This window comes from Nasonia vitripennis, chromosome 1 (assembly GCF_009193385.2).
Source record: "Nasonia vitripennis strain AsymCx chromosome 1, Nvit_psr_1.1, whole genome shotgun sequence".
Classification (NCBI taxonomy): domain Eukaryota; kingdom Metazoa; phylum Arthropoda; class Insecta; order Hymenoptera; family Pteromalidae; genus Nasonia; species Nasonia vitripennis.
The window spans coordinates 35,400,134-35,423,964 of NC_045757.1; the positions used below are offsets into that span (position 1 = coordinate 35,400,134).

The 23,831-nt window shown below is 31.4% G+C and overlaps 7 protein-coding genes, 4 long non-coding RNA genes and 1 pseudogene across 25 annotated transcripts; 4 read left to right on the forward strand and 8 right to left on the reverse strand.

Annotated features, from left to right (window-relative positions):
• LOC107980536 lies at window positions 134-3,812 on the forward strand. Of its 2 annotated transcripts, XR_004226332.1 has the most exons (5): window positions 134-256; window positions 357-474; window positions 3,278-3,447; window positions 3,532-3,630; window positions 3,697-3,812. It is a non-coding gene; the product is annotated as an uncharacterized LOC107980536 (long non-coding RNA). The 2 variants fall into 2 exon arrangements; XR_004226331.2 differs by having other exon boundaries at window positions 156-474.
• Window positions 827-3,242, reverse strand: Or281 (odorant receptor 281). 3 transcript variants are annotated; one of them, XM_031933526.2, is made up of 10 exons: window positions 2,873-3,242; window positions 2,671-2,733; window positions 2,474-2,601; window positions 2,201-2,397; window positions 1,884-2,103; window positions 1,702-1,799; window positions 1,526-1,625; window positions 1,342-1,452; window positions 1,124-1,279; window positions 827-1,042 (listed from the first exon to the last, which is right to left on the reverse strand). In XM_031933526.2, exons 1-10 carry the CDS (start codon window positions 2,883-2,885, stop codon window positions 992-994), a joined length of 1,137 nt encoding a protein of 378 aa, XP_031789386.1. In that variant the 5' UTR covers window positions 2,886-3,242; the 3' UTR covers window positions 827-991. The 3 variants fall into 3 exon arrangements, with proteins under 3 accessions (XP_031789386.1, XP_031789385.1, NP_001177617.1); XM_031933525.2 differs by having other exon boundaries at window positions 2,474-2,730; window positions 2,873-3,241; NM_001190688.1 differs by having other exon boundaries at window positions 992-1,042; window positions 2,474-2,733; window positions 2,873-2,885.
• A 63-nt stretch (window positions 3,813-3,875) lies between the features above and the next one.
• Window positions 3,876-5,980, reverse strand: Or280 (odorant receptor 280). Of its 5 annotated transcripts, none has more exons than XM_031933504.2 (9): window positions 5,819-5,937; window positions 5,467-5,738; window positions 5,178-5,374; window positions 4,871-5,093; window positions 4,705-4,802; window positions 4,528-4,627; window positions 4,346-4,456; window positions 4,121-4,276; window positions 3,878-4,052 (listed from the first exon to the last, which is right to left on the reverse strand). In XM_031933504.2, the coding sequence occupies exons 1-9, from the start codon at window positions 5,829-5,831 to the stop codon at window positions 4,002-4,004; spliced, it is 1,221 nt and encodes a 406-aa protein (XP_031789364.1). In that variant the 5' UTR covers window positions 5,832-5,937; the 3' UTR covers window positions 3,878-4,001. The 5 variants fall into 5 exon arrangements, with proteins under 5 accessions (XP_016845608.1, XP_016845605.1, XP_031789364.1 ...); NM_001170951.1 differs by having other exon boundaries at window positions 3,899-4,052; window positions 5,178-5,377; window positions 5,819-5,854; XM_016990119.3 differs by having other exon boundaries at window positions 3,876-4,276; window positions 5,819-5,955.
• Window positions 5,981-6,437: 457 nt separating this feature from the next.
• On the reverse strand, window positions 6,438-8,613 carry Or279 (odorant receptor 279). 4 transcript variants are annotated; one of them, XM_032595959.1, is made up of 9 exons: window positions 8,507-8,613; window positions 8,102-8,367; window positions 7,829-8,025; window positions 7,511-7,730; window positions 7,328-7,386; window positions 7,152-7,251; window positions 6,965-7,075; window positions 6,745-6,900; window positions 6,438-6,679 (listed from the first exon to the last, which is right to left on the reverse strand). In XM_032595959.1, the coding sequence occupies exons 1-9, from the start codon at window positions 8,517-8,519 to the stop codon at window positions 6,605-6,607; spliced, it is 1,197 nt and encodes a 398-aa protein (XP_032451850.1). In that variant the 5' UTR covers window positions 8,520-8,613; the 3' UTR covers window positions 6,438-6,604. The 4 variants fall into 4 exon arrangements, with proteins under 4 accessions (XP_032451850.1, XP_031789383.1, XP_031789384.1 ...); XM_031933523.2 differs by having other exon boundaries at window positions 7,328-7,425; XM_031933524.2 differs by lacking the exon at window positions 8,507-8,613 and adding an exon at window positions 8,395-8,502 and having other exon boundaries at window positions 7,328-7,425; window positions 8,102-8,301.
• A 331-nt stretch (window positions 8,614-8,944) lies between these two features.
• Window positions 8,945-10,457, forward strand: LOC116415855. 2 transcript variants are annotated; one of them, XR_004226411.1, is made up of 4 exons: window positions 8,945-9,037; window positions 9,258-9,395; window positions 10,019-10,134; window positions 10,211-10,457. It is a non-coding gene; the product is annotated as an uncharacterized LOC116415855 (long non-coding RNA). The 2 variants fall into 2 exon arrangements; XR_004226410.2 differs by having other exon boundaries at window positions 8,964-9,102.
• Window positions 10,458-10,673: 216 nt separating this feature from the next.
• Or278 (odorant receptor 278) lies at window positions 10,674-12,689 on the reverse strand. Of its 2 annotated transcripts, NM_001190686.1 has the most exons (9): window positions 12,576-12,588; window positions 12,171-12,436; window positions 11,898-12,094; window positions 11,580-11,799; window positions 11,398-11,495; window positions 11,202-11,301; window positions 11,018-11,128; window positions 10,801-10,956; window positions 10,674-10,724 (listed from the first exon to the last, which is right to left on the reverse strand). In NM_001190686.1, the coding sequence occupies exons 1-9, from the start codon at window positions 12,586-12,588 to the stop codon at window positions 10,674-10,676; spliced, it is 1,212 nt and encodes a 403-aa protein (NP_001177615.1). The 2 variants fall into 2 exon arrangements, with proteins under 2 accessions (NP_001177615.1, XP_031789381.1); XM_031933521.2 differs by lacking the exon at window positions 10,674-10,724 and having other exon boundaries at window positions 10,816-10,972; window positions 12,576-12,689.
• Window positions 12,690-12,850: 161 nt separating this feature from the next.
• On the forward strand, window positions 12,851-16,322 carry LOC116415858. The gene is made up of 3 exons (XR_004226413.2): window positions 12,851-12,958; window positions 15,334-15,797; window positions 15,880-16,322. It is a non-coding gene; the product is annotated as an uncharacterized LOC116415858 (long non-coding RNA).
• On the reverse strand, window positions 13,129-15,183 carry Or277 (odorant receptor 277). The gene is made up of 9 exons (NM_001190685.1): window positions 15,171-15,183; window positions 14,600-14,868; window positions 14,327-14,520; window positions 14,030-14,252; window positions 13,852-13,949; window positions 13,668-13,767; window positions 13,478-13,588; window positions 13,260-13,415; window positions 13,129-13,179 (listed from the first exon to the last, which is right to left on the reverse strand). The coding sequence occupies exons 1-9, from the start codon at window positions 15,181-15,183 to the stop codon at window positions 13,129-13,131; spliced, it is 1,215 nt and encodes a 404-aa protein (NP_001177614.1).
• On the reverse strand, window positions 15,651-21,318 carry Or276 (odorant receptor 276). Of its 3 annotated transcripts, none has more exons than XM_031933520.2 (10): window positions 21,304-21,318; window positions 17,771-18,027; window positions 17,256-17,515; window positions 16,980-17,176; window positions 16,667-16,889; window positions 16,510-16,607; window positions 16,340-16,439; window positions 16,148-16,258; window positions 15,911-16,066; window positions 15,651-15,838 (listed from the first exon to the last, which is right to left on the reverse strand). In XM_031933520.2, exons 2-10 carry the CDS (start codon window positions 17,793-17,795, stop codon window positions 15,785-15,787), a joined length of 1,224 nt encoding a protein of 407 aa, XP_031789380.1. In that variant the 5' UTR covers window positions 17,796-18,027; window positions 21,304-21,318; the 3' UTR covers window positions 15,651-15,784. The 3 variants fall into 3 exon arrangements, with proteins under 3 accessions (XP_031789380.1, XP_008215071.1, NP_001177613.1); XM_008216849.4 differs by lacking the exon at window positions 21,304-21,318 and adding an exon at window positions 18,138-18,355; NM_001190684.1 differs by lacking the exon at window positions 21,304-21,318 and having other exon boundaries at window positions 15,785-15,838; window positions 17,771-17,783.
• Or275 (odorant receptor 275) lies at window positions 18,462-20,489 on the reverse strand. The gene is made up of 9 exons (NM_001170950.1): window positions 20,442-20,489; window positions 20,072-20,334; window positions 19,795-19,991; window positions 19,510-19,732; window positions 19,333-19,430; window positions 19,153-19,252; window positions 18,950-19,060; window positions 18,698-18,853; window positions 18,462-18,620 (listed from the first exon to the last, which is right to left on the reverse strand). The coding sequence occupies exons 1-9, from the start codon at window positions 20,452-20,454 to the stop codon at window positions 18,564-18,566; spliced, it is 1,218 nt and encodes a 405-aa protein (NP_001164421.1). The 5' UTR covers window positions 20,455-20,489; the 3' UTR covers window positions 18,462-18,563.
• Window positions 20,662-22,132, forward strand: LOC116415860. The gene is made up of 2 exons (XR_004226415.2): window positions 20,662-21,017; window positions 21,090-22,132. It is a non-coding gene; the product is annotated as an uncharacterized LOC116415860 (long non-coding RNA).
• Window positions 21,201-23,062, reverse strand: Or274PSE (odorant receptor 274 pseudogene; annotated as a pseudogene).

The window sequence follows — 23,831 nt, forward strand, 5'->3', positions numbered from 1 at the left end:
GACTGCGAATAAGCTACTGCTTAATTCTTAACACAGCAAGCTTATTTCTTATTAATCGCGAAGTTTTCTGTTATGAACCATACTTACCAGAGAATACGCATATTACAGACGATTCAGAGTACTTTTTTACACTTTATCTTGTATGACACTCATGATTATTCATACCTCTTTGTTAATTATAAATGTAGTTCTCTCGTTTCCGTAAATTAGATACGTTGTGGCAGTCCAGTATACGCATTTGACTAGTGCAGACGATGTATGTACACAAAGCAAAATACTCTTTTCTATTTTCATCTGGAAAATAATAACATGCAACGTTCTTGGGTTAAACTAAATTCTTTATATCCATCAAACAGATCGAATCAGCATCGAAGAACTAAATGACGAATATAAGTTTACAAATTGTAAAACAGGAAAAACAAAATAAAAGGATGCATGTTATACAACATAATAGTTTAATAGTGAAAAAATATTGTGAGTACTAATATTAAACATTAGGCAATTTAATCGTTGGTATCAGTGAAAATTCTAACAAAATAACAAATAAATTGCAATTCGTATGGATTTAATGAATCAATGATAGAACAAAAAGATGTTTATTTGAATTTCTGGAAATTTCAAATAAACATGTTTTTTCTTAACATTGTTATAATTTTTATTCAAAAGAAATTCAGCACACGCATAGCTACTTTTATTAGTTCTGCGTGGAATACATTTATTACATGTACGCATCAAATTTTCAACTCACTGTTTGTAGCATCATATAATATGAAAATGACGCGTTTATAATCTGTAAAAGTATACATTCTAGAACAAATATTATTTGAGAAAAATATCAGAGCTTCTATATTCATGTGTTATGTTTTATTTACCGATGTATACACATATGTACATTGCTGCAATTTTTATGTTAAACAAATTGAGTACATGCGCATAGCTAATTTTTTTAGCTCTGCGTGGAATAAATTGATTACATATAGGCATCAAATTTTTAACTCACTGTTTGTAGCATCATATAATATGAAAATGACGCATTTATAACCTGAAAAAGTATACATTTTAGAATAAATATTATTTAAGAAAAATGACAAAACTTCTCTAACATGTGTTATGTTTTATTTACTGAGGTAAGCTTCTGAATTCCAATTGGGAAGAAGCCATAAGCCGTACAGTAAATTGGTTTTTGGGCTCTTAATATGATCACTTGGATATAACACCGAAGCTTGTAATCCTTTGATGTCCATTCTAAGTTGTATGCTAAGTCAGCCAGTGTACAGGCCTGAAAAAATTTAGATTCTTAAAATCGTAAATTTTGTTGATTATTTATTTCTTTATAATTACCTCTTCCGTCATTGCCTCTGCAAAAGTACAATAGAACAATATTTGTATAAATGTAATCACGAATAAAAATAGATGCATTCCTGTCTGTCGATATGATCCATTTGAGATTGTCTGTCGAACGTAAATCAATATATTTTTAAGGATTTAGTTTTATTTCTATAGTAAAAAGTCATAACATAAATACCTCTCTAACTCCAATCACGTTGACGCATAAATTCATAGCGGAAGATAACATGGTTGAGAAGATTATCGGGCTAAAAACATCTTCCGTTAACTCGCACAGTCTAAAAAAATTATAGTAATATCTTATTAAGTTACATAAAATTAAGATAATAGGTATAAAAATATATAGGTGGATACCTTAAAAGGTCTTGGTGTCTTTTTATTAAAGTTACCAAATTCAAACGAGAATTATTATTCTTTACATCAAAAAAAACTTTAGTGTAATACTTTAAAATCTGGAATTGTTACGCACAATAGTTATTGTAATTTCAACAGCAATATCAAAATAATACTTACATTTATGATAAACAATTAGTCACCTTAAAATGATAACATATTTGCGTAGTAAAACAGGCAAAAAATGTATCGCTGACTCCCCAGTATAAAGCACTCGTATACAATAAAACAGCTTCATGAGAAATTATAAAAAAGTATCTTTTCAGGGTTACTTGAAAAGGAACTTTTATTATCAAAAGCGTCTTCGTATAGTCATACGTGTGGTTTAAGCCATTTCGTTCTCTGTATTGTACCAAAAAATTTCTGTTTTGATATTAGAAAAAAGAGTTAAAGCCCATGACAAAAGTTTGCAGAATTAGGATGCGCTTTATTATTATCAACATTTACGCATAATACTCACGCTATTGGTTGTAAGTAATAGATTAGTAGAGTTACGAATAATACGGCACAGTAAGTCTTACAAATGGATAGAGTGCGCTGCAGTATACTATATAATGTTGCGCGATTACTTTCATCTGGCGTATACGACTTCCAAAGAACTCCTATTTGTTCCAGTATTCGTTGTATTTTGTTTATTTTCAGTACGACCAGAAAACCCTTGAGAAATATTATATGCAAGATAATTGTAAAACGCGTTGATTTTAAACAGATAAATATTCATAAAAATGCACACCTTGCTTATTGACTGAAGATTGGTAATGACCTGGCTGATGATTTGTATTGGTAGTATCGTGTGGTTATGCAAAGCATCTCGAATAAAATAGATTTGTAAGAAAAATATGATTATTCCTATTGAGCATCCTATAATGGTTGGTAATTTATGATAAAACTTGAATTCATCAGTTTTCCTGCTTATACTGAGCTTCAAACCTGCTGTATGCAACGATTTTAAAATGAAGCCTAAATAATACTCGATGTCATCTTTCGTATCTTCTATCCGAAAATGTAAGCATACGTTAATTAAGAAAATTTACAAAGTATCGAGCTAGATTCAAAAAGAGTTTTTCAGCTGTATTCTAAGTGTTAAACTAGTTACTTGGGATATAAAGTACAGAATTTCCTGTATACCCACCTTGAGACTTCATGTTGTGTTTGTCGTTTCTGTACTAGCAACGGCAGTCTCTTCAACCCCAGTGCCACGATCAAGCTGCATAGTTTACGTTACATGACCACACCTGCTTATTATCCAATGTGCATAATTCCGTGGTGCATTATTTCTCTATCCTTTCTTGCATTTTCTATGCTCGCACTAACAGTCTTCCACATTAATCATCGATGATCGTACTGGCATAGGCGCTACATAGAGCAGTCTTCGATGGTGCGTACTAGTGGCTGGGTCATGAGACAGTGATCGAGATTTGTAGTAACATCCCTTTGTGCAACGATCATGTGAAATATTTTTAGTAGTATCAAATAATATTCTTCAATCAGTTCTGAAAAACAATTTTAAGACTGACAATGCTTTTTGCCATTTCAGTTCCTCGTGGCCAATGAGAAAAATAATCCATGTGTTGTACAGTAAAACGGTTTTTAGACTTTCAAGCTGATCAACAAAATTTAAAGCTCAAGCTTGCGATCTGAAGTTTTGAGAAGTTTTTAGTTATTAGCCATACTTACCAGAGAAAACGAATTTACAGACTATACAAGGTACTTTTTTTACACTTTATCTTATATGGCACTCATGATTTTTCATCGTTGTTCATTTTGCATGCAATTCTCTCTTTTCCGTAGATTAGACTCGCTGTGGCAGTCCTGTATACGGATTCGACTATAGCAGGCGATATATTTACACAACGCAAAATTCTCTTTCCTACGTTAACTGTGCCGTATGTAAGTTTGCTTCTATATCATCTATAAAAAACATTGACTATTCTCATAACAATTTTAACGTTGCAGTGTTAACTTGTGTAAGCTGTGACGATAGGAAGCCGGCTCTCCTACTGATGTCTCATTTTGTCGCTGGCTGATGATGGATAGACTTCGTTCTGCGCGCCGAACACAAGTGAAAAAACATCTTTGAGAAAAGCGAGGGTAAAAATTTTGATGTCGTGTGTTAACAGTATATAGCGATATAAAATGAGTGACTAGTCTCTGCTTAGGGAGTAGAGACTCAATTTATTCAGACAGTATACATTTAACAATACATTCATCATACTGAGCACCATTGATGTTTTTGATTTGCTGCTGGAATTGGTTGAACTTTATTTAACAGTTTGTAGCATCATATAATATGAAAACGACGCGTTTATGATCTGAAAACAGTTGCTAATTTAAAATTAATTTGAAAAGCATACATAACTTCAAATGTTTTGCTAGCTACCGATGTAAGTTTTTGATGACCAATTGGAAAGAAGCCATACGCTGTGCAATAGACTGGTGTCTGTGCTCTCAGAATGATCACTTGTATTAGAAATCGAAGCCTGTAATCCTTACTTGTCCATTCCAAGTTGTAGACGAAATCAGACAAGGATCTTGTCTACAAATAGCTGCGTTAATTTATGAAAATTTGCATACAAATATTCTTGAAGCGGTTGTGCATGATTACCTCCTCTGTTAACGTTTCTGCGAAAACGCAATAAAATATTATCTGCAAGAATGTGGCTATGAATATAAAGGTGTAGATTCCTGTCTCTTCGTACGACCCGGCAGCTATAGTCTGGGAAATAAAAATATGGTTTATCACAAAAATGCAGTAGATTGCAGACAAATTGGTCAAACGATTGATACCTCTGTAACTCCGATAACGTTCACACACATATTTATCGCCGATAATAACATCGTCGAAAAGATGATTGGGCTGAAAATGTCCTCAATCATATCGCACATGCTAACCAAATTATGTAAATAATTAAATCTAAAAATAATATGCAGAAAAATGTTTTAATATAAGTAATAATTCAATACCTCAGAAGTTCCTGATGCCTTCTTATTAAAATAAGCAAATCTGAACGACCCTCTTGATTACTTTGATTAAAAAACTTGCCAGTCTCATATTTCAAAATCTAGATGATAAATTTAAGTAATCAAAAATAAACAACAAAATTATTTGCTTATTGAGAAAAATAAATACCTTTAGTTGTAAACAAATGTGAGTTGTAAATTGAGCGAATAATGTATCGCCGTTAGCCCAGTAAATAGCTGTTATATAGAGTAGATACGCTTCTTGAGAAAGCAAGAAACAATATGTCGATTTTCTAGTTATTTCGAAGGGATATTTAACTAATAAGATCCTTCGTGATAGATCATAAGTATGATTTGTAGCATTTTGTTCAAAATAGTATGTTAAAAAGTAACTGAAAATATATGACTACATTTGTATTCAATACTGAATATAAAAATTAATATTTAAAGAGCCTTAAAATTTGTATTCTTCTTACACCAAGGGTTGAACGTCGTATGCAATCATAATGCCAACTAACGTGCCAAAATAATACTTGCAGAGAGAAGACGTTTTACCCAGTTCACGAAAAAGGACGACTCGATAGTTTTTGTCCGGTGAGTACTTTTTCCAAAATTCTCCTAACGTTTCTAACATACGTTGTATATCTTCGATTTTTTTAAAAACTAATAAAGTCTGCTTTTTTAAAACATTGATGATGATTTAAAAATTTTAGCATTTACCTTGTATATGTCATGTACTATTAAATTAATTATTTTAAAAAATACCTTTAATCCAGCTTGAATATTCGAAATCACTTGGCTGATTATTTGAATTGGTGGATTCGAATCGCACTGTACAACATCTCGGATAAAGTTCATTTGTAAGAAAAAAACGACAATACTCTGAAGGATACCTATGGTGGTAGGTAATTTATGCACAAATTTGAAGCCATCAGTTTTCTTCTTCAGGGACAACTTTAATCCCATAAAATGAAAAGCTTTAAAAATATAGCCAGAGTAATTGCATTCGATATCATCTTCGATTGACAGATCATTCTCTGTTTAATAGATTAAGGACTATTAAAGAAACAATGTCGTTTTAGAAGCAGGGTGCGAAAGACTTCATAAGTATACTCACCTTGGGTCTTCATGTTGTGCTTGTCGAACGAGTACTGGCGACGTGTTTCTTTTTTTAACGCCAGCGTCGCGATCGCCTTGCATATTTTACGGTAAGCGCGGCGACGCCCGCTTATTACCGGGTCGAGCAGTAGAACTTTTTTCCCATCCTTTCTTGCACTATCTCCGTGCACACTGGTCTGTGGCTTCAATCATTGATACACCCATCACCCATATAGCGTTCGCTTCTCATGTACATGTCATTTCGTGTATGTGGCCGTCGTGGTGATAGAGGCTTCCACGAATATCTATTCTTATTAGTACGATGTTGCATGGAAAAAGTGTGATTAAAATTTAGATTCGAAATCCGTATAAAATGAAAGCTACGATAAGATTCTGCAAAATAATATCATGCAATATTCTCGAATTGAATTAAATTTTTCTATCGATAGAATGGATGTTCAGCACCGGAGGACTAAATGACGATTATAAAAATAATATGAAACAGGATAAATAAAATAAAAATATGCATTTTATCGAAGATAATACTTTATTAATAAAAGAATATTGTAAGTACTACTACAAAACACTAGGAAATTTAATCGTTGATATCGGTGACAATTCCGATAAAATAACAAATAGATTAGAATTCGTACGAGATTTAATAAAATATTAATAAAACAAAAACATGTTAATTTGAAATTTTGGAAATTTTACATTGCTGCAATTTTTATGTTAAAAAAATTGAGTATATGCGCATAGCTAATTTTTTTAGTTCTGCGTGGAATAAATTGATTACATATAGGCATCAAATTTTTAACTCACTGTTTTTAGCATCATATAATATGAAAATGACGCGTTTATAATCTGAAAAGTACACATTCTAGAATAGATATCAATTGAGAAAAATGTCAGAGCTTCTACATGCATGTGTCGTATGTAATTTACCGATGTTAGCTTCTGAATTCCAATTGGGAAGAAGCCATAAGCCGTACAGTAAATTGGTTTATGAGCTCTTAATATGATCACTTGGATATAATATCGAAGCTTGTAATCCTTTGATGTCCATTCCAAGTTGTATGCTAAGTCAGCCAGCGTACAGGCCTAAAAAAATTTAGATTCTTAAAATCTTAAACTTTCTTGATTATATTTATTTCTTTATTATTACCTCTTCCGTCATTGCCTCTGCAAAAGCACAATAAAATAGTATTTGTGAAAATGTGATAATGAATAAAAACAGATGCATTCCTGTCTGTCGATATGATCCATTTGAGATTGTCTGTTGAACGTAAAAAAAATATATTTTTTAAGATTTAGTTTATTATTTCGATAGTAAAAAGTCTCATCTCAAACACCTCTTTAACGCCAATCACGTTGACGCATAAATTCATAGCGGAAGATAACATGGTTGAGAAGATTATCGGGCTGAAAACATCTTCCGTTAACTCGCACAGTCTAAAAAAATTATAGTAATTTTTTATTCAGTTACATAAAATTAAGATGATAGATATAAAAATATATAGGTGGATACCTCAAAAGCTTTTGGTGTCTTTTTATCAAAGTTACTAAATTCAAACGAGAATTTTCATTCTTTACATCAAAACAAACTTTAGTATGATACTTTAAAATCTTAAATCATTACGTAACAATAATTATTGTGACTTTGACAGCAATATTGAACTTGTACTCATATTTGTGATGAACAATTAGTCACCTTAAAATGATAACATATTTGCGTAGTAAAACAGGCAAAAAATGCATCACTGCAAGCCCAGTACAAAGCACTCATATACAATAAAACAGCTTCCTGAGAAATTATAAAAAAGTATCGTTTCAGGGTTACTTGAAAAGGAACTTTTATTATCAAAAGCGTCTTCGTATAGTCATACGTGTGGTTTATGCCATTTCGTGCTCCATACTGTCCCATAAAATTTCTGTTTTGACATTAGAAAAAAGAGTTAAAGCCCATCGACAAAAGTTTGCGGAATTAGAATGCACTTCATTTATATCAGCATTGACGCATAATACTCACGCAATCGGTTGCAAGTAATAGATTGATACAGTTGCTATCAACACGGCATAGTAAGTCTTACAAATGGACCGAGTACGCTGCAGTATATTATATAATGTTGCGCGATTACTTTCATCCGGCGTATACATCTTCCAAAGAACTCCTATTTGTTCCAGTATTCGTTGTATTTTATTTATTTTGTATACAACCAGAAATCCCTTGACAAATATAATGTGCCAGAAAATTGTAAAACGAATTTATTTTGAACAAAATGAAACCCATACAAATTCATACCTTGCTTACTGCCTGAAGATTGGAAATGACCTGGCTGATGATTTGTATTGGTAGTATCGTGTGGTTATGCAAAGCATCTCCAATAAAATAGATTTGTAAGAAAAATATGATTATTCCTATTGAGCATCCTATAATAGTTGGTAATTTATGACGAAACTTGAATTCATCAATTTTCTTGCTTAAACTGAGCTTCAAACCCACTGTACGCAACGATTTTAAAATGAAGTTTAAATAATACTCGATGTCATCTTTCGTAAAAATATTTTCTATTTGAAAATGTAAGCATACGTTACTTAAGAAATTTTCCAAAGTATCAAGCTAGATTCAAAAAGATATTTGCAGCTGTATCCCACGTATTAAACTAGTTACTTGGGATATAAAGTACAGACTTCTGTGTATACCCACCTCGAGACTTCATGTTGTGTTTGTCGTTTCTGTACTAGCAATGACAATCTCTCTTCAACTTCAGCGCCACGATCAAGCTGCATAGTTTACGTTACATGACCACACCTGCTTATTACCCGATGTGCTCTATCCTTTCTTGCATTTCCTCTGCTCGCATTAACGGTCTTCTACTTTAATCATAGATGACCGTACCGTCGCAAGCTCAACGCAGAACAGTCTTCGTTGGTGCGTAGTAATAGTAGTAGTGGTTGTGTCGCGAGGTGGTGATCAGAATTATTATTACAATCCCTTTGTGCAACGATTATGTGAAATATTTTTGAGAGGTGTCAAATAATATTTTCCAATCAGTTCTGAAAAACAATTTAAGACAGACAACAAACCAAAAGCGTACAGTAATCATGTACGCGATGTTTGGATGTAAACAACTTTTGACGTATCAAGTGTGCAGAAAAAAATACGTAGACCATGAACATTGTTAAATAAGTTTAGACTATTGCAGATTAACATAAAATGAAATTTGCTCTCACTCAGGTGTGTCTCAAAGAATATTTTGCAGAATAAATATTCATCTAGCCATAACATATAAATGTAGACCGGTAAATTTTATACACATTCAAATTCATACTGCAACATTGTTTAATATGAAAAGGATGAATTTACAATCTGAAACAAATTAACGTTACACATATTTTTTTCATTTGGTGATGTAATTTTCCTGTGGTCAATGGGTAAAAATCCATATGCTGAGCAGGAAAATGGTTTTTGGGCTGATCAACATAATTTAAACCTGAAGCTTGTGATCCGAAGCTTCGAGAACTTTTTAGTTAAGAACCATACTTACCGAAGAATGTGTATTTACAGACTATTACTGTTTACTACTAACTAAAAGGTACTTTGTTTTACACCTTATCTTTTACGGCACTCATGATATTCTCATTTATATTTTTTTAATAGGGAACAGACATAATTTTTAAAACCTTTTTTAAAATAAAGTTAAGGATAAATCTTACACAAAAGTATAAGAGTCACGATTTTTACTGCATTATTTATTAAGTAATATTGTTTTGAAAATTCTGTTTCCTAATGATACATTTAAACGATTGAGAGCTCACGTGATCAATATGGCGGCGCGAAGGATGAAAATATATATGGATGTATAAACGCATGTAAATTTTAATACATAAAATAACCTTATTGTTTTCTCCAAAATCATAATAGAGATGCTTAAAAATCAAAATAGATTCACGATGACTGAATTTATGTACTCAAATGACCGTAAGTTAGGTTAGGTCCTTATCCTTTGAGCCGCCATAATGGAGAGCTACCGTTTTAAAAACTACTAAAACATAAGAATTTTTAATTCATCATATTAGGGCCTAGAGGTATTAAATCAGCAAAAACGTGATGCATAAAATATTCTTATGCTATTTTCTACTGTATATAAGTATTTATATGTATATAGCAGAACCATGTCTGTTCCCTATTCTGAATGCGATTCTCTCTTTTCTTTAGATTGGACACGCTGTGACATTCCATGTATATGGATTCGACTATTGCAGATGTATACACACAACGCCGAATACTATTTTCTACGTTTATTCATCCGTATAGAAAAAGATATTTGATAGGTGAATTTTATATGAGTTTGCTTTTATGTTATTTATAAAAAACATTGAGAATTCTGATAACGATCAAACGTTGCAGTCTTAACCTCCGTAAGCTGTGACAATAAGTTTCTGGAAAATAATAGCATGCAACGATCTCGAGTTTAATTGAATTGAAGTTGAAATGAATGTTTGAATCCGTCGAATAGATGTTCAGCATCAAAGAACTAAATAGGGATTGCATAAATAATATAAAATTGAATAAAAAAAAATATGCATTTTATAGAATATAATACTTTATTAATAAAAGAATATTGTAAGTACTATTACTAATAATTAGGCAATTTACTCGTTGATATCGGTGACAATCCCGATAAAATAACAAATAGATTAGAATTCGTACGAGATTTAATAAAATATTAATAAAACAAAAACATGTTAATTTAAAATTCTGGAAATTACACATTGCTGTAATTTTTATGCTAAAATAATTGAGTACATGCGCATAGCTAATTTTTTTAGTTTTGAGTGGAATAAATTGATTTCTTACAGGCATTAAATTTTTAACTCACTGTTTGTAGCATCATATAATATGAAAATGACGCGTTTATAATCTGGAAAAATAGTCATTATACATATCATTTGAGAATAATTTCAGAGCTTCTTGAACATATGTTTTGTTTTATTTACCGATGTTAACTTCTGGATTCCGATTGGGAAAAAACCATAAGCTGTAAAGTGAAATGGTTTTTGTGCTCTTAAAATGATCACATGGATATAATATCTAAGCTTGTAATCCTTTGATGTCCATTCCAAGTTGTAAGCTAAGTCAGCCAGCGACCAGGCCTGAAAAATGTAGACTCTTTGAACCATACATTTTCTTGATTAATTATTACTTTATAATCACCTCTTCCATCGTTGCCTCCGCAAAAGCACAATAGAACAGTATTTGTGAAAATGTGATGATGAACAAAAACAAATATATTCCTGCCTGTCGATATGATCCATTTAAGATTGTCTGCAGAATATAAATCATTAAACTTTTGAGGATGTGGTTTTGATTCAGATAGAAAAAGTCATATCATAAAAACCTCTTGAACTCCAATTACGTTGACGCATAAATTCATCGCGGAAAATAATATGGTTGAAAAGATTATTGGGCTGAAAACATCTTCTATCAAGACGCACAGTCTAAGAAAATTATGTTTAAATTTAAAGTTACATAAAATAAAGATGATCGGTATAATAATATATGGATAGATAGTATAATAATATATGGATAGATACCTCAAAAGCTCTTGGTGTCTTTTTATCAAAGTTACTAAATTCAAACGAGAATTATTATTCTTTTCATCAAAAAAAGCTTTAGTGTGATACTTTAAAATCTTGAATCATTTCATTACAATAATTAGTGTCGTTTCGACAGCAATATTGACCTCATACTAATATTCATGAGAAACTTTACGCACCTTAAAATGATAACATATTTGCGTAGTAAAACAGGCAAAAAATGTATCGCTGCAACCCCAGTACACACCACTCATATACAATAAATACGCTTCCTGAGAAATTACAAAAAAGTAGCGTTTTTGAGTTACTTTAAACGGAAGTTTTATTATTACAAGCGTCTGTGAATAGTCATAAGTGTGGTTGATACTATTTCGTGCTCCATACTGCCCCACAAAATTTCTGATTCAACATAAGAAATAAGAGTTAAAGCCAATTGATAAAATTTTGCAGAATTAGAATGCACTTTATTCTTATAAACATTTATAGATTTTACTCACACTATTGGTTGTACGTAATAGATTAATACAGTTGCTATCAACACGGCATAGTAAATCTTACAAATGGATAAAGTACGCTGTAGTGTATTATATAACACTGCTCGATTACCTTCATCTGGCGTATAAGTCTTCCAAAGAACACCTATTTTTTCCAGTATTTGTTGTATTTTGTTTACTTTGTATACAATCAGAATAACCTTGACAAATATTGTAGGCGAAATAATTGTAAAACGCGTTGATTTTAAACAGATAAATATTCATAAAAATGCACACCTTGCTTATTGACTGAAAATTGGAAATGACCTGGCTGAAAATTTGTATCGGTAGTATCGTGTGGTTATGCAAAGCATCTCGAATAAAATAGATTTCTAAGAAAAATATAATTAGTCCTATTAAGCATCCTATAATAGTTGGTAATTTATGACGAAACTTGAATTCATCAGTTTTTTTGCTTATACTGAATTTCAAATCCAATGTATTTAATGATTTGAAAATGAAGTCAAAATAATACTCGATGTCATCTTTTGTAAAAATATTTTCTATTTGAAAATGTAAGCATACGTTAATTAAGAAAATTTACAAAGTATCAAGCTAGATTCAAAACGAGTTTTTCAGCTGTATTCTAAGTGTTAAACTAGTTACTTGGGATATAAAGTACAGAATTCCCTGTATACCCACCTTGAGACTTCATGTTGTGTTTGTCGTTTCTGTACTAGCAACGGCAGTCTCTTCAACCCCAACGCCACGATCAAGCTGCATAGTTTACGTTGTATACGTCCACGCCCGCTTATTATCGGATGTGCTCTATCCTTTTTTGCATTTCCTCTGCTCGTATTAACGGTCTTCTACTTCAATCATTGATGACCGTACTATGGCAGGCTGGACATGGAACAGTCTTCGTTGGTGCGTACTAGTGGCTGTGTCGCGAGGCAGAAAGATTCTTATTGCTATCCCGTTGTGCAACGATCATGTGAAAATTTTTGGGAAGTGAATTTCTGAATTGTGGGAAATAAGTTTAGACTATTTTAGGCAAATATAAAATGAAATTCACTATTACGCAGGTATCTCAAAACAATAATTTTGTGCAATAAATATTTTTTTAAAATACTTTACAAATCGCATGTAAATATATAAAACCTTTCTTTTTCATATAATCCCAACACGTTTTGTTAATATAATATATTTAGCGGTAAATCCATACCATACAATATTTTGACCGGTTATACACTTTTCAACTCATAGTCTGCAACATCATGTAATACGAAAAAGATGCATTTATAATCTGAAACAAATCAACAGTCGCCTTAATGAGATTCTACGACGATTTCATTGTTACGCGTACGTTTTTTTTTATCTATTTACCGATGACAGTTTCTTGTGGCCAATAGGAAAAAATCCATATGCCGTACAAGAAAATGGTTTTTGGGCTCTCAAGATGATGAAGAGAATATAAACTCGAAGCTTGTGATCTTCTTTAGTCCATTCTAAATTATACGCTAGGTCAGCCAATGATTTTGTCTAAAAAAATATTTTTAAGTAAATTCTTCAAAGAGAATGCTAATTTCAAATGTAATCCGTACCTCTTCTGTTATTCTTTCCGCAAAAATACAAAAAAGTAATATTTGCGCAAACGTAACAAGAAACAAAAAAAGATAAACGCCAGTCTCTTGATAAAATCCTCGAGTAATTGTCTGAAATATAAATTTCACTTATATAAGAGTGTGCATACATGAACATTTTTTAAAAGGATTCAGAATAAGTTGAAGCTACCTCTCTAACTCCGACAACGTTAACACACATATTTATCGCGGAGAATAACATGGTTGAGAAGATGATCGGACTGTAAATTTCTTCGGTCATTTCGCAAATCCTAATATTAAAAAAGATGGATTTATATACATTGACGAATTGTATAAATTAAATTTATAAATATTTAATTCTATAAAGTAAATACTTTAACAGTTCTCGATGTCTTTTTATTAAATCGATTAAACTCGAATGTGCTTCTTTACTCCCACGGTTGAAAACTTCTTTCGTATTACATTTTAGTATCTAACAATATAATAGCAAAGATATTATAATCACTCTAGCTTTTTCATTTTCTTTTACAAATATAATTTGTATAAATATACCTTAAATTGCAAGCAAATGTGAGTTGTAAATTGAGCGAACAAAGCATCGCTACCTATCCAGTACACACCAGATGCATAAAGCACGAATGCTTCTTGGGAAATTAAAAAGAAAAAAGTAGATTTCCTAGTTATATTAAAAGGATATTTTAAAAGTAAAATCGTTTGAGATAAATCATACGTATGGTTCATTGCATCCCGATTTTGATACTGCATGAAAAAAATTCTACGGAGTATGGAAAGGTATGATCAATATTTAGATTTGCCAAAACAAATTTTTTCCTTACATTGCATACTCACACAAAAGGCGGCAGATCATAAATAACTAAAAGGGCCACTGCTATGCCCCAATATATTTTGGATAAAGAGATTATTTTAGACGGCGCATTTAATAAGGCTCGATCACTGTTGTTTAGAGGATATTTTCTCCAAATGATCCCTAAAGTTTCTAGTACATTTTTTATGCTCTTTGCTTTATTCAGAACTAGGAATCCCTAAATATATAATAAAATTGTACTGTACAAAATGATACTTGATTTTACACGATGTTCAGAATAGTATTTGTTTGAATACCTTGCTAACTGACTGTAAATTAGATATTATTTGGCTCATGATCTGTATGGATAGTAAAGTGTCACTTTGTATCGTATCTCGTATTAAATAGACTTCCAGTATAAATAAGATCATTCCTTCCACAAGAAATATATACGATGGTAACTTTTGCAAAAAGGTAAATTTATCAGTCTTTTCATTCATACTAAACTTCAAACCTATCTGCGATAGCAATTTTAAATTGAAGCCAAAATAATATTCTATGTCATCTTTCGTAGACTGAACTTTTGCTAGAAAAAATCCCGTGAATATTATGACACATGTTTAGCATCCACGAGAAAAGTGTGCAAATCACTCAAAGCGTGACATTCTTAGTTACAATACTATAATTTATGCTTGATCTCTTGATTACAAGTGTAATGCCATGAATAGTATTACTTTTTTCGTGTAAACATTAAATTTATATGAAATACAACTAATGCAAGAATAGTAGGAATTTTAAAACATACATTGTAACATACATTATAACGATATATTCATTTGGTTAGAAAAATAATCCCACCTTTCCAATAATAATAAAACATCTACTTACCGAGGGTCTTCATGTTGTGCTTTTTCTGTTAGGACTACTCACTAGTTCCAGCTTTTCCCTAGCAAAGCGCTCGAACATACATATTTTACATGCTCTATAATTATACCTACTTATTACCTCATATGCATAAGGCTCGCTATAACTTTTTTACATCTTCTTCTAGGTCCTTTACTATTGCATTAATTCTAGCTGCCTAAAACATTGATGCCTGCGTGAGCGGCTGTTAGTTCCATCTGCAGCCAGTTTCATCGTTCTTGTTGACCGGTAAACATGTCTATTGAAAGCTTGGTGCAGGACATTGGAAAGAAGCAGTACACGCAGTTGTTGTGAAGAAGTTGTAAATAAAAAACAAATTACGAATTAAAATCGACTTGAAAACGATATTAAATCTGCAAAGACATTAAGATGTCAACTAATAACAGAAATATATTAAAAGTCACGATATAAAAGTGTAATCAATTTTAATTGTTCTTGTAGAAATACAAGTATAACATGTTTATGTCTTAAGCTCATGTAACAAAAGTATACAAAGGTGTAAGATTATAATACAAATTTCGATCCAGTCATTAGTTTTATAGAATCCAGAGTCTTCTGCTTTGGTTAGTCATTATTCACTACTTGTCCGTGGTTTGTAACATCATATAATAAGAGTACGAAGTACTTATAATCTGAAACATATTTAAGACATAAAACACCATAATTTTTATAGCATACAATTTGAAGCCAACATCACAACTTACTCCAGTGAGTTTTTGGTGACCAATCGGAAAAAATCCATACGCCGTACAGTAAAATGGTTTTTGCGCCCTCATGATGATCAGGTTTATGTAAACCCTCAGCTTGTAGTCTTTTATTGTCCAATTTAAGTTGTATACAGCATCAGCCAGAGACCTTGTCTGTTAAACAGAATTTTAAATATACATTTATACTTGTCGCTAATATTTCACTAATGGCAATAAGCTGATTAGCTGGCGCACCTCTTCGGTTAGCTTCTCGGCGAAAATGCAGAAAAAAAATATTTGAAATAGTGTTATCAACAGCATTGTGAAGTAGATACCTGTATCCAAGTAAGCTTTTTCTGAAATCGTCTAAAATTATTTGTACTGTTTCATCTTATGATTCCAAAATATTATTCTAAATTGTTCATTAAAATAGAAACATTTATTCACCTCCCTAACGCCAATGACGTTGACACATATGTTGATAGATGATAGAAATACCGTACAGAAAATGATAGGACTAAAAACGTCTTCTATCAGCATACAAATTCTAAAAAAATGTTTCGTTACTCTCAGGTATAAAATAAAAGAAGGGCAGTTTCATCGATTGATATTATTACCTCAATAGTTCCCGATGCCTATTAACTAATTCAATTAAAATTTCTTTATTTTTCGCGTCATCGCGATTAAACGCTGCTTCTATATCACATTTTAGTATCTATACGAAAAATTGCTTATTAATGAATATTTGTTCAAATTTGTTTTGTAAATATTTACCTTGAACTGTAAACCTATGTGAGTTGTTACTTGAGCAAATAAAGTGTCACTATTAACCCAGAAAATGCACTGTATAAATACGAAAAGTGCTTCTTGAAGACACAATATTACGTAAGTTGATATCTCTGTGACTTCAAAAGGATATTTAACAAGTATCACTCTTCGGGACAAATCGTATGTATAGTTGGTCGATTCGCGTTTTAGATATTGCATAAATATATTTCTGAAAGTATATGCGTGAAATCTAATTGCAATCTGTTTTATCATAACCAACATTATAAAATGAGATTATTAAAAAATATCAACTACTCACATTGCAAGTGGAACATCATAAGACATTACACAGCTAAATATAGCAACGACGTAAAATTTACAAAAAGTCAGTGTCTGTTGTGCTATACCCAAGATTGTATGATGATTATTATTATTAGGTGGATACTTTTTCCACAGAATTTGCTTTTCTTGTAAAATGAACTGTATTTTGTTTATACCGAATGCCAGAAAAAATCCCTAAAGTTAATAGCATAGCACACAGTGAAAAAGATTTAAGTAACATGCTATTGCTCTATTTTTCAAATAAATTACGTACCTTTGTGAAACACTGAATGTTGGAAACCAATTGACTGATTATCTGTATCGACAACGAAGTATTTTTCGCAGAAATAGCTTCTACCAAATAATATACTGTCATAGATTGGTACATCAATGCGCACACATTCGTGATGAAAGTAGGTATTCTGTGATAAAACCTTCCAACATTTTCCGTCATATTGCATTTCAACCCAATCATAGACATCAAATTCAGGTTTAAGCTGAAGTAGTATTGAGCGTTGACTTCGATCGTTTCTTCTGTTCATAATAAAAAGTAATAACGTAATTTCAGTATTCATCATCTTTTCCAAGTCGTAAAAATATAGTATGCAAATAAAATTAAACAAAACCAAAATATAAAAAGTACAATTATTCAGTATTCTTAAATTAAATTTATTACAATCAGAAGATAAACCAGATAAAATCCCTGGTAAGGAAAATTTATTTAAATTGGATATTGTTACAATTCATCTCATTAAATCCGTTATATCCAAGTGTATATAACATCACTACCTTTGGTCTGCATCTTGTAATCCATCCAAATAGACTGAGAACAAGCTTCCGCTTTACCCTATTGTCGTACTCGCGCTGCATATTTGATAATCCTAAGGTGCACCTGTATATTCTAACCCTTTCATATTCTTTTATCTGTCCTTAATGATTCAAAGCTACGCAAGCGGTCTATTCCTTTCTATTAATGTTTTACTGGCTGCCAGCTCTTCTCCATCGATGCATTTCCTTCAGTCGTAGTTGGTAGTCTGCTGGTTACTCTAGACAATATCAGTCAATGTATGAGAATTGCTTTGAAAATCATAGTGAATATTGAAAATGAAATGTAATACGTATACTATTATAAACAACATTAATTCGTCAACGATACCTTGAGCATACCATCTAGTTAAAATGAAGATAAAACGAATTTTCCTGAATTCTTTTGATTCGAGGTAATATACGTCTACACTAATATCATTCTAAAAATTCAATAATTTAATATTCACAAAAAAAGACAAATGTTTCAAATACTATTGTCACGTCGAAAAAATAATATGTAGCTATGTTTATAAAACTTTATTTACAAAATCTAAACTTAACCTTTTTATAGTACAAAATTATTTTATAAGAGTTATTACTTTCCAATTGTCTCATTATTTAAAAAATCTATAAAAAGATAGTGTTTCAACCACAATTATTACAAAGCATCTCATTAAATAATTGGTTTCTTTATTTTCATCATTAAAAAAATTGTTGATAGCATGGATAAACAATTTATCAAACCATCTGACACCAGACAATGCAACTTGACCTACTATACATTAGCTGTCGTCCGCAACATCATATAATATGAGTACGCTGTACTTAAAATCTGCAAAGCGTATGATATATCTAAAATAAAAATACCAATCGTGGTGTACTAGACTTATTTAACGCATGATTATTTACCGAAGTAAGTTTTTGATGTCCAATCGGAAAAAATCCGTACGCCGTGCAGTAAAATGGTTTTTGAGCCCGCATAATTATAAGCAATATGTGAAGTCGAATATGGTGGTCCTTCATTGCCCAGTTCAAGTGATAGACTGTATCAGCTAAAGATCTCGTCTATGCGAATAACATAAAAATTAGTGAAAAATCATGTAGGGGTATAGTAAATATCTGCACATAAGAATGTTCATTAAAAAAAAAAATGATCTTCACCTCTTCTGTCGTTTTTTCTGCGAAAATACAGTAAAAGAAGATCTGAAAAACGGTTATTAACAGTATGGTTGCATAGACTCCTGCATTCATATAATCCCCATCATTAATAGCCTAATACAGTAAAGGAGAAGAGATATTATGAAACATTATTTGTAGGTGTTGTTGATACTTTAAATCATTAAATAATTGATGTGCAGCTTCACCGTGCTAGCGCCAATAATGTTAACACATAGATTTGTAGATGATAAAATCATGACAGAAAAGATCACAGGACTAAAAATGTCTTCTGTCAGCATACACATGCTAATGGATGTTTAAATAATTTTAAATTTTCAATTAAACGCTGGAAGAAACGAACGTTAGTCAATGAGTACAAATATTACCTTATAAGTTGCCGATGTCTTTTTATCAACCCGATTAAAATTTCTTTACTTTTTGAACCTTCGTCATTAAATGTTTTCTGAATGTCGTGCTTTAATATCTAGATACGAATTAATTACAAAAGATAAAATACTATAGCAAGTATTATTTTTATTAATTAATATATTCTTGCAGAAAACCTTAAACTGTATGCAAATATGAGTTGTCACTTGGGCGAAGAGAGTGTCACCGAGAAACCAGAAAATACCTTGTGCTATAAGATTCACTGCTTCGATAGATACTATTGTTGAATAAATCGGAAAGGTTTTAATCGTAAAAGGATATTTTAAATAAAATAATGTCTGCGTGAAGTCAAACGTATGGTTGGTCGATGGATCTTGTAAAATATACACTATGACGTTTCTGGAGAGCAATACATCATTTAATAATGCTATTTGTCAAACTTCAGAGTAATTTCTACTTACACAACTATCGGTGTATAGTAGAATAAAATACAACTGCAGATAGCAATCGCATAATATTTGCAAAAATTCATCGTTTTTTCGGCTATATCAAATACTAAAACTTGTATTTCATCTTCTAGAGGATACTTTTGGGATAATACTTGTAATTCGTTGTATACGACTTGCAACTTTTCAATTGCATTAACAAATAGAAAGCCCTAGAAGTAGCCAATACACTACATTACAATAAGTCGTCAATGAAAATCTTGTAAAAATTAATTAAAAATCGTTGGACTACCTTACTAACACATTGAATATTGGAAACAGTTTGACTAGCGGTTTGTATCGTAAGTTCCATATTACTTGAACATACCGGATCTGACATCAAACAAATTTCGAATATCAAAATTAGTATTGCGATTGTATTCGAGGTGTATGTAGGTATTCTATGAACGAAGCCCGTGATTTTTGGCCCATCGCACCTCAAACCAATCAATGACATTACTCTTATATTAAGATCGAAGTAGTACTCAATGTCTAGTACTTTTGGTTTATCTCTTTCTGCGTAAAAAAATGTGTTCTTGGTATTATTTTATATTTAAAAACGAATTTTACTTTGCATCCATAAAGTTTGTCTGGATATTACGAGGAAATTGCGTGCACCTTACCTTTGCTCTGCATGTTGCTCCTTCCTTGTCTGAACACGGAATAACAGCTCCAACTACCATGAGGTATTGTCGTACGTGCATATTTGATAGTCTTTCAGTGCAGCTGCTTATTACCGATTGGAGAGAAATACGTTATATACTCAACCCGTTTGCATGCTTTTTTCCTCTGTCTTGTAATAATTTAGTGCCTCGTTGCTACCTGAACACGAAGCGTTTCCTTCAGTCGTGTCGGGTTCTTCGAACGTCGATTATCTGGCAAAACGGAATCTCTTATGCGTTCGCTACTTAGTATTTTTAAATAGCATAAATAAGTGTAAAACTGTAAAATTCTTGTTTCTTACCAAATTATAAGTGAATCATCAATCATCAATCAATATTATCTATTTAAAGTTCGCGACGTACTGCTATACCTATTTCTGAATTAAATTAGTTCATTGATTCAATTACACGTTTTCTCAATCTTAGTGCTGATACCGTGAAAAGTATTATTTTTCATTTGTACAAAATTGATTATTGGTTAAAACTCATTTTCTTCAAAACTTTCCTTGAAGAAGTTATAATAATTAGGTTCATCACGTATGTGCTTCAATCAATAAATAAATAATTTTAGAAAATTTTGCATATTAAAAAATATTAAATTTTATCCAGCAGGTGAACAAGAGGTCTAACAAAATTATAAAAATAAAATAACAATATAGTTTCACAAATTTGTTTGCATCCATAAATTTTTCTTAAGAACTTTTATACAAATATCAAGTTTTATTTATCGGCCGTCGTTCGCAGCATCATGTACAAATCGTATAATAATTTCAATAAATAATATGTTACGTTTTTCCAACTATTGCAATATACTACTATACACCGAAGTAAGTTTTTGGTGAACGATGGGAAAAATACATACGCCGTACAATAAAATGGCTTTTGAGCCCGCATAATTATGAGTAGTATATACAATCGAAGATCATAATCCTTCATTGCCCAGTTCAAGTTGTAGACTATGTCAGCTAATGATCTTGTCTAGTCAAAAAATATTATAAACATGCACTTTCTAATGAATTGAATACATTGATCTTTATAAAAACAGTCGAAATTCACCTCTTCTGTAATTCTTTCTGCAAAATACAAAAAAAAAAAAATTGAAAAACTGTTATTAACAGCATAGTCGCGTAGATACCTGCGTCTAAATACGACTCATCTTTAACGGCCTAGAATAAATGAAAGTAAATTGTATAAAATATCGTTTATTATATGCTAATAGCCATAACATGGATTAAAAATAAATGTAACATTACTGCGCTTGTACCGATAACATTAACGCACATATTAACTGATGATAAAAGCATGACAAAAAAATCATGGGACTAAAAATATCTTCAGTCAGCATACAGATCCTAAAACATATTTTAATAATTGTTTATTCCGAATGAAAAACAGAAATATTGCACATGGCTTTGTCAAAACGTAACTTTATAAGTTTTCTATGTCTCTTTATTAACCCTATTAAAATTTCCTTGCTTTTTGAACCTTCAATATTGAATGTGCTCTGAATATCATGTTTTAATACCTAGACGAATGAACTGCAGAATTTTAAAGAATTTAGCAAACAGTTTAGTAAATTAAAACAATCTTAAATTGTAAGCAGAGGTGAGTTGTTATTTGAGTAAATAAAGTATCGCTATCGACCCAGAAAACAGTTTGGACTATAAGAAATACTGCTTCTATGAATAATATTATAGAATAAATAGGAAAAGTGAAGTCGTACGTATGATTACTCGAGGAATCTTGTAAAGCGTGCTTCACGAGATTTCTGAAAAATAACATAACATTAATAATGCACATCAATACTTAAAGAAACGTTTACTCACATAGCTATTGGCGTATAATATCACAAAATACAACTACAGATAGCCATCATATAGTTTTTGCTAAAATTCATCGTTTGATCGGCTAAATTGAAAATCAACACACGTATATTATCCTTTGGAGGATGCTTTTGACAAAAATTTGATCTCGTTATAAATAACTTGTAATTTTGCTATAGCAGTAGCAAATAAAAATCAAAAATAATTTTTATAATCAAAAATGATTATAAAAATAAATTCTATAATCAAACATTCATTTGGTATTTACATGAAAAATGTAATCACTAGAACAAACGACCAAAATACCTTAGTAAAACATTGTATGTTGGACACGCTTTGGCTTAGGGTTTGTATTATAAATCCCATATCGCTCGAATATACCGGATCTGATACGAAATAGATTTCGGACATCAAATAAATTACACTGAGCACATTGGCCACATATGTTGGTATTTTATGAACAAAGCCAGTAATTGTTGGCCCATTGCACCTCAAACCAATTAATGACATCACTTGTATGTTCAAATAGAAATAGTATTCGATGTTCAGCACCTTCGATTTATGCCTTTCTAAATAATATACGTCGAGCAATGAAATTTTGTCAATCAAATACATTAAGATGAACTATACGAAAGGTAGGTTATATTATTTTTTAGGTTAATAGGAATTTATAAGTACACTTTTTCAGTAGCCCGATGCAAACCCACAGAAAATAACGGAATCACATCACAACAATCTCTTTTTACCTTTAGTCTGCATGTTGCTCTCTTCCTGTCTGAACAGCAAATGAGCTTCAACAACCTCACCGTAGCGTGGCATCTGCATATTTGATAGTTCTTCCCTGCAGTTGCTTATTACCGTTTATCGAGAAATACATTGTACTCAACCCGTTCACAGTCTTGTAATAATTCAATACCTTGTTGCTACTTCGATACCAAGCATTTCCTTCACTTGTGTTTGGTAGTTTGAACGATGATCATATTAGGAAAACACAATATTGTACGTACAGAAACGCTTTTTGCATTTTTGGCGATAAATGACCAGCTTAAAATTCTAACAAAAATATTACAAAAAATTCTTTGGATAACGTATTATAGTCTATGAATAAATGTGTAAGTTAAAGTATTAAGAATGGAGACTCCACAAAATGTATGCACTATAATTTGGTTAAAACATTGCAGAACATTGTTTGAAGATCTCTGGAGGTGTCCAAATGAGATGTTAAAAAAAAAATGCTGTATATGGATTTATGCGTGCCATTTGTTGACATTGTTGTGAGAAATAAGGTGACTTTATAAAAATATTCTTCTTCACCTTTCACGCTTCTACAAATTTTATTGGACTCCAGGATAAGATATTTTTTACATAAAATCCATGAAGTTAAACTATTAACCCAAAAATTTATGATTTTTAAGTGAGTCTCCACCCTTAAAGCTTGGACATCAAAATAATTAATATTCAACAATTTTTTATATTTTTCAAGCAGTCAATATAAAAAAGCTAAATACTTGTACGAGTTTCTGGAAAC

What these genes read in the sequence shown, in the direction of transcription:
- Or281 (NM_001190688.1), bottom strand. An exon ending in CAGAGGCAATGACGGAAGAG is followed by an intron (nt 1,280 to 1,341) that starts GTAATTATAAAG and finishes AAATTTTTTCAG; the next exon opens with GCCTGTACACTGGCTGACTT. An exon ending in GAATTCAGAAGCTTACCTCA is followed by an intron (nt 1,043 to 1,123) that starts GTAAATAAAACA and finishes ATACTTTTTCAG; the next exon opens with GTTATAAATGCGTCATTTTC.
- Or280 (XM_016990116.3), bottom strand. An exon ending in ATATTCAAGCTGGATTAAAG is followed by an intron (nt 5,378 to 5,466) that starts GTATTTTTTAAA and finishes GTTTTAAAAAAG; the next exon opens with CAGACTTTATTAGTTTTTAA. An exon ending in ACGTTATCGGAGTTACAGAG is followed by an intron (nt 4,457 to 4,527) that starts GTATCAATCGTT and finishes TTTATTTCCCAG; the next exon opens with ACTATAGCTGCCGGGTCGTA.
- Or279 (XM_031933523.2), bottom strand. An exon ending in TATTACTTGCAACCGATTGC is followed by an intron (nt 7,731 to 7,828) that starts GTGAGTATTATG and finishes ATGTCAAAACAG; the next exon opens with AAATTTTATGGGACAGTATG. An exon ending in CAGAGGCAATGACGGAAGAG is followed by an intron (nt 6,901 to 6,964) that starts GTAATAATAAAG and finishes AAATTTTTTTAG; the next exon opens with GCCTGTACGCTGGCTGACTT.
- Or278 (NM_001190686.1), bottom strand. An exon ending in ATTTTCAGTCAATAAGCAAG is followed by an intron (nt 12,095 to 12,170) that starts GTGTGCATTTTT and finishes ATATTTGTCAAG; the next exon opens with GTTATTCTGATTGTATACAA. An exon ending in AGACACCAAGAGCTTTTGAG is followed by an intron (nt 11,302 to 11,397) that starts GTATCTATCCAT and finishes TAATTTTCTTAG; the next exon opens with ACTGTGCGTCTTGATAGAAG.
- Or277 (NM_001190685.1), bottom strand. An exon ending in ATTTACAGTCAGTTAGCAAG is followed by an intron (nt 14,521 to 14,599) that starts GTATTCAAACAA and finishes TTATATATTTAG; the next exon opens with GGATTCCTAGTTCTGAATAA. An exon ending in ACGTTGTCGGAGTTAGAGAG is followed by an intron (nt 13,589 to 13,667) that starts GTAGCTTCAACT and finishes TTTATATTTCAG; the next exon opens with ACAATTACTCGAGGATTTTA.
- Or276 (XM_031933520.2), bottom strand. Translation starts at nt 17,795, where the DNA reads ATGGATTACAAGATGCAGACCAAAG. An exon ending in ACATTCAGTGTTTCACAAAG is followed by an intron (nt 17,177 to 17,255) that starts GTACGTAATTTA and finishes TATTAACTTTAG; the next exon opens with GGATTTTTTCTGGCATTCGG. An exon ending in AGGCATCGGGAACTATTGAG is followed by an intron (nt 16,440 to 16,509) that starts GTAATAATATCA and finishes ACATTTTTTTAG; the next exon opens with AATTTGTATGCTGATAGAAG.
- Or275 (NM_001170950.1), bottom strand. An exon ending in ATATTCAATGTGTTAGTAAG is followed by an intron (nt 19,992 to 20,071) that starts GTAGTCCAACGA and finishes GGCTACTTCTAG; the next exon opens with GGCTTTCTATTTGTTAATGC. An exon ending in GACATCAAAAACTTACTTCG is followed by an intron (nt 18,621 to 18,697) that starts GTAAATAATCAT and finishes TACGCTTTGCAG; the next exon opens with ATTTTAAGTACAGCGTACTC.